This window comes from Coffea eugenioides, unplaced genomic scaffold, assembly GCF_003713205.1.
Source record: "Coffea eugenioides isolate CCC68of unplaced genomic scaffold, Ceug_1.0 ScVebR1_473;HRSCAF=1156, whole genome shotgun sequence".
NCBI classification, from domain to species: Eukaryota; Viridiplantae; Streptophyta; class Magnoliopsida; order Gentianales; family Rubiaceae; genus Coffea; species Coffea eugenioides.
In genome coordinates, this window is record NW_020864313.1 from 1 (window position 1) to 10,218 (window position 10,218).

At 52.7% G+C, this 10,218-nt stretch overlaps 1 protein-coding gene across 1 annotated transcript; it reads left to right on the plus strand.

Annotated features, from left to right (window-relative positions):
• Positions 1 to 2,749: 2,749 nt before the first annotated feature.
• Positions 2,750 to 8,050, plus strand: LOC113758308. Its single transcript, XM_027301227.1, has 2 exons — positions 2,750 to 6,019; positions 6,152 to 8,050. Exons 1-2 carry the CDS (start codon positions 2,750 to 2,752, stop codon positions 8,048 to 8,050), a joined length of 5,169 nt encoding a protein of 1,722 aa, XP_027157028.1.
• The last annotated feature ends 2,168 nt before the right edge of the window (positions 8,051 to 10,218 follow it).

The following is a 10,218-nucleotide window of genomic DNA, read 5'->3' on the forward strand; positions in this document are numbered from 1 at the left end:
TTGCATGATTTGGCTTTGGAGGCCTTCATAATAAATGTAGGTTTATGTCTTGGCTTCGAAACTCCATAAGATTTGTTTCAATCCAATAAGTGTAGCTTCAGTTATGGATATTGTTCTGAAAGGTGTATTTGATAGTTTATGATGTGTATGTGGTTAATTCGAGATGAATTGGTGTTGCTTGTAGGTTGGAAATGAAGCATTTATGGGGAAATACTGTCCAAACTTATAGAGTGTATGATTGCTTTGAGTTTGTAATTTAGGGCTTGGATTCGGTCAAGATAAGGATATATGATGGATGGTTCCTGAGCCGTGGATGTGAGTGACCCTAAACCGTTTCCAAAGTTACTTTTGAACCGTTTCTTGCATTATTTACTTGTTTGCATATCATGTGTGCCGGCATGCGAGTTCATGACATGATTTGGCTTAACTGAGTTCTTGGGAAGTGTGTGCTGAATACCAACGTCTCCACCTCTGTTCAGTTGGAGCAAATGGCTCCCTCTTACTGTTTCACTGCTACTGGATCTATTTGAGCGTTGGGTGTTTAAGTGCAATGATTTCACTGGCTCACGAGAGCAAAAATACGTACATTTGATCTTGGAATCATGACATCATCGAAATGCATTATTGTGAAATATATTTGATTACTGATTTTATTGGTTACTCACTGAGTTTCGAACTCACCCCAAAAATATTTTATTCCCCTCCACAGGGCTCGTGGCGAAGGAAGGCTTGTAGTACTTATTCACGTGGTTGGATGGCATATATCTTGTACAGTTTGGATTTGGAATCATTTTATGTATAGTTGGGAATTAGTTTCCGCTTCGTTTATGATATGTAATTCTTGGGGAATTTGATATAATATTTGAGATTTATATTGTAATTTATTTGAGGACTGTAGTGACTGACTGAGTCCCGGCGAGAGCTGGGCAGGCGGCCCGCCATACCCTAGGGTTCGCCCTTGGGAGAAGTGGGGTCGTCACACACATGCATCTCATGCCATTTCTCATATTTTTCCTAACATAACAATTGACAAATTGACAAATTGACAACAGAAGCTACACATAGTTAATGAATTATTGAAATGAACAGGTTTAATAAATCTGATTTGCCTTTTCCTACAGATAGTAAACTCATTTATACTATGATTCAACCTTTTCTGATGAGTATCAAAGTGAGGTTTTGTATCATTCCTTTGAGAACAGTTTTGTTTCTTATGTTGAAGCATCTGACTAAGATCATCCATTCTTCTTTTCAAGCTACTTTGTTCATTTTTGAGGATGTCACAGAAGTTTGTCTTTCTATCAAGTTCAGCATGCAAATCATTTTCTGTGACAGCCCCACTTTCCCCTAAGGCGAACCAAAGGGTTCGGCGGGCCGCCTGTTCAACTCTCGCCAGGACTCGTTCATTCACTTCAACAAAATAAGATAAAACCTCGACGAAAAGTAAAAAAAAACTAATTTCCAAACTTGAAATGCATACTTGCATTCATTTCTTTCTCGCAATTAAATACAACCCAAATATAACAAAAGTTTTAAGTTCCAATACTTCCAACCCTAATCAAGCACTAGAGCGGGTACAAATTGAAAATTTCAAAAGGACTAGACGATGCTATTCTATACAGGTCTCTCGACCTTGCTCGCATGCCCTGTAAGGAAAACAAAACTAACGGAATGAGCTAAAGCCCAGTGAGGTTCCAGACACATAATCAACTTAAACAAGAACATTAGTCATATAACAACACGTAATTCAGTAAACATTAACAATATAAAACAATGGTAACACATTCATTAAAAGGATACATGCTCACATGGAGCCTTTCGTTCTTTCATTCACCTTTCATTTCCTTATTCCTCCAATCATTTTAAAATGCAATTTGTACGTCAAAACCCCTCCATTGACATTGTCACTCGTTCATTCATTTCATTCTTCCCCCTTCTGGACATTGGCCAAACTCCACCCAAGAACGTGGTAATGCTCGATGAGGAGGCTCACCTCGGCCATCCCGCATGCCCGAGGTGAACTCACCTCGTTCCTCATCAGAGCTCGTCCGCGTCTCGGGGTTATCCCCTAAGCTCGGCTAAATCCCTAGTCTACCGGGTAGGTGATCTCGGCACCTCCACCTCAGCTGCACGCTGATGATGTCAGGACACCTGACATCACCCGGGCTCAGTGTGCTTTATCTGAAAAGCACTGTTGCACTTAATGGCTACTGCAAAGGACTCCTCGTCACCCTGTCCGGGCGGCTACAGTGTCAGAGTCAGGCCATCTGACAGGGAGCAGAGCCGTAATAGCAGGACATGGGTCCCACCGGCATAAGACCTCCGTCCTGCCTTCCACTCTCACTCTATAAATACCCCACACACTCCCAACAAGTAAGATACACTGTTCATTTGCTCATACTCTAGCATTTTCTCGTTCTCATACTAACTTAATCGTCGGAGTGATACCAGGGGAGAAGCCCCGCCATTCACTTCGGACAAGAAGGTTGACTTCGGACACACGAATTCACCTCACCTCATCTCAGAGAGGACTGATTTAGGTCGGTCCATCTATCCACCAAAAATCACCTCTTCAATTGGCGCCGTCTGTGGGAACGAGATTACTGCTAAAATGAGATCCACGCGCTCCAGAAGCGGAAGAGTTCCCTCAACTGGGGCTGGGCAGACATCCGGAGCCCAGCAAGATCGTATCTCTGAGGAACCTGGGTCCCAAAGGACCCAGCCCAACAATGAGGAGGCCATCGCCAAGATGGCCGAGTTTGTCACGGACAACCCCAACATCTTTGAGGAACTAGGAAGGTACCTCAAGAGGCAGGGAAAAGAAAAAGCCGAGTCTTCCAAGAGGAGACCGACGAAGTCCCCTGAAGTGCCCTCAGGCGAGGACTCCGAAGATGGGCGTCTATCTCGGAGCACCTCCAGGCGAGCCTCATCCAAGGCAACCTCCAAGATTGACTCCATCTCCCGAGCGTTTTCTCGGGGACTACTGGGAAAACGAGCCGAGGACCCACCTCGGCGTCCCGGAGGCCTAGCTTCTGATTACATGAGGGCTCCGCCCTTCACTGATGACATCAACGGGGAAATGGTGCCCCCGAACTTTAAGCTTCCAAATTTGCACACCTATGACGGCCGAGGTGACCCCGAGGATCACCTCCGCGCCTTCATCTCCGCATTCCGACTCTACTGCGTCCCCGACGCCGTGATCTGTCGGGCTTTCCCCATCTTCCTGCACGGGACCGCCCGGAAGTGGTTCTGGAGTTTAGAACCGGGGAGCATTTCCTCCCTGGATGAGCTGATAGACCGGTTCATCCACCGCTTTGTGTCGTCTCGACCAATAACAAAGACTTCAGCTTACCTCTTGAACCTGCAACAGGGTCAGGGCGAGTCACTTCGCTCGTACGCCCAAAGGTTCAACGAGGAGAATGTACAGATACCTGACCAGAACGAGCAGGTAACTATTGCTGCCTTCACCAACGGGTTAGTAGCAGGGATCTTTAACACCGAAATCCATCGGCAGTACCCCCGTACACTCCGGGAGCTCTGGGAAAGAGTGGACCAGGGAATCCGAAGTGAAGATGTAAATCGCATGAAGCTAGAAGCCCAAGCATCTCGTACGGGGCAAGATCCCCGGAGGAGGAAAGACACTGGCCGAGGTGAACCAGGCCCAAGTGGCACTTCAAACCAACCCCGAGACCGCCGAAGTGTCTTCGACCGGATCGTGAAAGGCAGATCGTCCACCTCGGACGCCGAGCTGACGCCCCTCAATTCGAGCCGGACCCACGTCCTGGCTGTGATGAGGCAGAATCACCTCGGCCGCAACCCCCCCGAAATTCCGGGGAGGAGAGATAAGAGGAACTCGAACCTCTACTGTGCCTACCACCGTGATGTAGGGCACGAGACTGAAGACTGCAATGACCTGAAGCGGGAAATCGAAAATTTGATCCGGCAAGGATACCTGAAGCAATTCGTCCGCAAGGATGGAGGCTTCAACCGAAGCGTATCCCACCGGGAGAACCGGGGCCCTCGCCGCGACGACCGACGGGACACGAACATGCATTGCCGTGGTCCCGAAGACCGTAGGGAGGACAAGCAGCCCCCACGCGATGGCTCACCGGGCTACGGCCCCAACATCGCCGGGGTGATCAACACCATCGCGGGAGGACCAACGGGAGGAGACAGCCAGAACTCCCGGAAGCGGACCTACCGCCAGGCCGAGATGGAGGTGGCCGAGCCGAGCTCTCGGCTGTCCGAGGTCATCACCTACGGTCCCGCTGACCCCGTTCCTGCGGCCTCCAGCAATCACGAGGCTCTTGTGATTGAAGTCCTCACCAACAACTACGTAGTCAAAAAGGTCTATGTTGACCCCGGAAGCTCGGTAGACGTCTTGTACTACCGAACTTTCGAAAGTTTGAAGCTGACCAGGGAGCAACTCACTCCTGTCAGAACTCCTCTCGTGGGATTCGGGGGACACGTCGTCCACCCGGAGGGCATGTTGACCCTGATGGTAACAATCGGGCATCATCCACGCTGCCGAACTGTGCCTGTCAGTTTTGCGGTGGTCAAAGCAGACTCCCCCTACAATATGCTGATAGGCCGGCCCACGCTCAACGCCTTGAGAGCCGTATACTCCACCTACCACCTGAGCTTTAAATTCCCAACATCTGCGGGGGTGCCCGAGATGAGCAGCGATGTGGGCGCCGCCCGGGAGTGCTACCTCGCCACCATTCAAGCAGCAGTCACCCCCCGGCCCTCACCGAGGTCAGAGGAAAAGAGGCCAGCGGTCCTCTCCATAGACTGTATCGACCCTCAGAAGGCAGAAGAGCCCAACAGGCTGGAGCCCGGGGATGAGGTGGAACTGGTGGTAGTGGATGAAGCGAAACCTGACCAAGTGGTCCAAGTAGGGGCTGGACTACCCTCACCCCTGAAAGAAGAAATGATCTCCCTGATCAAAGACCACCGAGACGTCTTCGCGTGGTCCGCGGATGAAGTGGTCGGAGTGCCACCCGAGCTCATGACTCACCAACTCAACGTTGACCCGCAGGCCCGACCTGTGCGACAGAAACGAAGGCACTTCGGCCCCGAACGTAGCCAAGCCATATCGGATGAGGTCGACAAGCTCTTGCCGGCCAAGATGATCCACGAGGTCCAATATCCCACCTGGCTGTCCAATCCAGTCATGGTAAAAAAGGACACCGGGGGATGGAGAATGTGTGTCGACTTCACCGACCTCAACAAGGCCTGCCCCAAAGATTGCTATCCTCTGCCAAGGATAGACGCCCTCGTCGACGCGGCGATGGGGTATGAAATCCTCTGCTTCCTAGATGCCTTCAAAGGGTATCATCAAATAGGAATGAGTGAGGAGGAACAAGAGAAAACGGCGTTCTACACCGACCGAGGTACTTATTGTTACACTACCATGCCCTTCGGGCTAAAGAACGCCGGGGCGACCTACCAAAGGCTGATCAACCGACTCTTCCAGAATCAGATCGGCCGCAATGTGGAGGCCTATGTGGATGACATCCTCGTTAAAAGCCTCGCCACTTCATCCTTTCTGTCAGACGTGAGGGAAGTCTTTGGTGTCCTGCGAGACTCGAGGATGAAACTGAATCCCAAGAAGTGCGTCTTCGGCGTCACCTCGGGAAAATTCTTGGGGTATCTGGTTTCCCACCGGGGAATCGAGGCCAACCCCGACAAGGTGAAAGCCATTCAGGACATGTCTCCACCTCGGAACATCCGAGAAGTCCAACGGCTAAATGGACGCCTGGCCGCGCTGAATCGCTTCCTGTCCCAATCAGCTGAGAAAGCTCTGCCCTTCTTTAAGGTGCTCAAGAAGGCTGATCAGTTTGCCTGGACGGAAGAGTGCCAGGCTGCTTTCGACAAACTGAAGCAATACCTCCATCACCTACCCACTCTCGCTTCACCTCGGCCCGAGGAGAAGCTCTACCTCTACCTCTCCGCAGCCGATGAGGCCGTCAGCGCTGTTCTTATCCGGGATGAGGGCACCCAAGTGCCCGTCTACTATGTCAGCCGAGCTCTCCGCGGACCGGAGACCCGATACACTTAGGTGGAAAAACTGGTGCTGGGGCTAGTTCACGCCGCTCGGCGGCTGAAGCCCTATTTCTTGGCTCATCCCATATCCGTCCGGACCGACCAGCCTCTCCGACAGATACTGGTTCGACCCGAGGCCTCCGGGCGCCTCACTAAGTGGGCCGTCGAGTTAGGGGAGTACGACCTGTCGTATGAGCCGCGCACCGCCATAAAAGCTCAAGCCTTAGCCGACTTCTTGGCCGAGCTCACCTTCACGGAAGGTCCAGAGTCCACCTTTTCCCTTGCCGGGGTGAGCACCCCATCCCTGTGGACATTGTATGTGGATGGATCCTCTAATGGGGACGGTAGCGGAGCTGGACTTCTCCTGGAAGGACCTCAGGGAGAAGTGTGCTCTTACGCCCTCCGCTTTGGCTTCCCAGCCACCAATAATGAAGCCGAGTACGAGGCCTTAATCGCTGGATTTCAGCTGGCCCGAAGGCTCGGCGCACAACAAATCCACGTCCGCAGTGACTCCCAACTCGTCGTACGCCAAGTCCTTGGTGAGTATGAGGCCAAGGATGAGACCATGCAACGATACCTCTCCAAAGTACACCAACTCACGGCGTACTTCGAGTCCTTCGAAATCCAAAGAATACCCCGTTCCCAGAATAAGCGAGCCGACGCCTTATCCCGGCTGGCTTCTACGTCATTCTCTGACCTCAACAAAACTGTCTTAGTGGAAGTCCTGAGTGAACCAGGATACGTGGGAGAGGTGGCCTGCCCCGTGCACTCTGAAGAATCATGGATGACCCCGTTCATCCTTTTCTTGGGTCAAGGAGTCCTCCCTGAAGACCGAGCCGAGGCGAGAAAAATACAACGCAAGGCGGCTCGGTACGCTCTCCGCGATGGAGAGCTGTACAAACGTTCCTACCTCGGCCCATGGCTGAGGTGTGTCACTCCCGAGACAGGACGCCACGTCCTTCAAGAGATCCACGAGGGCTTGTGTGAAGCTCACGTCGGCCACAGAATGCTAGCCAAGAAGGCTCTGCTTCTTGGATATTTCTGGCCCTCGGTTCGACAAGACGCCCAGAACCTCGTTCTCGGCTGCCATTCCTGCCAAGTCCACGCGCCCGAGTATCACCAGCCCGCCAACTTCATGGTTCCCATCACTTCACCCTGGCCATTCGAGCAATGGGGGACAGACATCATAGGTCCTTTCCCCAGAGCCGTCGGGGGCCATACCTTCCTGGTAACCGCTGTGGATTACTTCACCAAATGGGTTGAAGCCGAGCCACTAAGGACCATCACCGGGCTGGTAATTCAAAAATTCTTTTGGAAATGCATCGTCTGCCGCTTCGGCATACCACAGGTAATCATCTCGGATAATGGGAGGCAATTTGCCGAGAACCCCTTTAAAACTTGGTGCACAAACCTTGGCATCAAACAACATTTCACTTCGGTAGGCCACCCCCAAGCCAACGGCCAAGCAGAAAACTTCAACCGAACTCTCTTGCATGGCCTCAAGACTCGACTACACCAAGCTGGAACATCTTGGGTCGAAGAACTCCCTAGTGTCCTTTGGTCTTATCGGACCACGCCGAGGTCGGCCACGCAAGAGACCCCCTTCTCTTTAACATACGGAGCCGAGGCTGTCATCCCTGCCGAGATCCTTACCCCCAGCCCTCGGCTCGCAGCCGAGGTTAACGACGAAGAAAGGCAGTTGGATCTCGACCTCGTCGATGAGCGAAGGGACCTCGCCTCAGCCCGGATAGCTTCCTACAAGAGCACAGTGGCACACTACTACAATGCCCGTGTCAGGCACCGTCGATTCCAGCCTGGAGACTTGGTTCTGAGGAAAAACTCAGTCAGCCGAGCTGAACCGCAAGGGAAACTATGCCCGAAGTGGGAAGGCCCTTACCGAGTTGTGGAGTCTGATCTCAAGGGATATTGTAAACTGAGCTACCGAGATGGCTCACTAGTGCCGAGGTCTTGGCACGCCGAGAACCTCAAAATGTATTGTGCTTGAATTTTTAATCAAGATATGACTTCGGATCTTACATTATTTTTCAACATCGGTTTCACGTTATTAAAAAATAAGGGGGGACAAGCAAGGGACGAAGTCAAAACAGACGAAGTCAAAGCAAGAAATTAAAGTGCGGAGGTGAAAAGAAATAAACTTTCATTCAACAAAGGAGCGTTACAAAAAATACAAGGCCGAGGTCGGAGTGCTACTAAGCGCTCTCCACCTCGGCCACCCCTTTAAGACCCACGAGCCTAGACCCCTGTCTCGGCTCCATTCCCCTTTTCGGCTCCCTCCTGGGCAGCCTTCTCTCCGGCCTCCTCTCCACCGGGGTGAAGCTCTTCTCCATGCTCTTCGCCGATGTTCCCTCCAGGCACTTCACCCGTCCCTTCGCCGAGGCCTACATCGGCTTCTTCTCCTCTTTCCTCCTCGAACGCTTCGTCGAGTTCAGACAGCCATTTGTTGAACTCGTTTTGAACCTCGGCCAGGTTCCTCCCGGCTCGGATGCCTTCGGCCATCCGATCGCACAGCTCCGTGGAGTCCTCGTTATAGTGAGCACTGTTCCTCAATGACTCCAAAGCCTCGGAGGGCAGATGAGCTGCGGCCTGGTCTATGGCCGAAGTGAAGCCCAGCATGAAGGATGGCCTTGTCAGCTGGCCGAGATCCCCAATGAAGGTCTCGGACCTCCGGAAATCCTCGACGGCCGAGGTCCTCGCGCTATCAAGGGATTGTTCGTGATTCTTCTTCGCCTCCTCGGCCCTCTTCTGCTCTTCCTCAAGAGCGGACCTCAGACTGTTGGTTGTGATCTCGGCCTCCTCCCCTTTAGCCTCGGCCTCCTTGAGCTGCCTCTGAAGCTCGGATTTCTCAGATTCAGACACCACCAGCTTCTTCTTCAACTTGACAATCTGATCTTGCAGCTTGCCGGTGTCCTGCTCCTCGAGCAACTCGCAGTACCGATGTGCCATCTCGGCCACAAAGGCTGTTCTGGAGGCCGTGGTCACCATAACGCTTTGGAGCATCTCGGCCGGGGTCAGCTTCCTTGTGAAGTCCAAGTCTCTTGGCAGAGTGGACTGCATCACCAGGTCTTGGGCGACCCGAGGATTCGAGCATCGGTCGTTGACCTTGAGCGACCAATCCGGACACCACTGCCCGCCGGAGTGAGACTTATCCTTCCCAGAATACACTGGGGGGCTATGGTACCGGTTCCAGAGCGAAGTCGCCGTCACCGCGTTGACCGGAGCTTTCAGCTGTTTGCTTCGGCCATGTTGAGGTGGAAGTGCCGTGGTCACCCCTAGTGGCACCCCCTCTGGTACCGAAGTGGACCCTGTGGCAGCAGCAGCCGAACTGCTCTGAGCTGCCGTGGTGGGGGTGGTCTCCTTGGCCGACGTCTTGGGAGGCTGCCCTTGTGTTTTCTTCTTGGGCGGGGGCGCCGATGTCTCGCCCGAACTCTTCCTCTTCGACCTCTTCGCCACTTCGGCACCTGAGCTCGACGTGATGATGTCGGACAATTTGGTCACTGCACAAAGAGCAAATATTATCATGTGCCTTAGCCGAAGTGAAATCAAAGCTATGAAAGAAAATTACAAGGTATCTTAAGTTTAGTGGAGGTGAAGGGAGTCTTGTCAGGAGGGATCAAAGCTCGGCTAATTCCCCCGTCAACCAGCACGGCTTCGGGGTAGTCCAGACTGTATATCCGAAGTCCCGACCCCATCAGCTTCTGGAAGTCCTCCTCCTTGGCATCCCCAGCAGAGGGATCGGCCTTCGCTTTGATTGGCCTCCACCAAAAGCCCCTGGGGAAGTCCACCTCGGACACAAAGAAGTAGTCGCGCTTCCAATTCTTGATTGAGCTGGGAGCGCCGACCACCAACTTCGGAATGGCATTGTTCCGATTGCCAACATAGAACCATCCCTTGTCTGTCCCGTGCGCCTTGAGGGTATAGCATCGGCGGAAGAGGTCGACAGACGGAGTCACCTCCTGATGTCGGCACAGCATCTCGAACCCAATAATGATGCGGATCGCATTCGGGGCGAGTTGGGTAATCCTCACGCCGAAGTGACGGAGCAGATCCCTGAAGAACCTCGACGTAGGCATCCTCAGCCCGGCCTCCAACTGTTGGACATAGATGGCCACCATGCCAATGGGGGGCTTCTCGGCTGAGTCATCCACCCCGGGC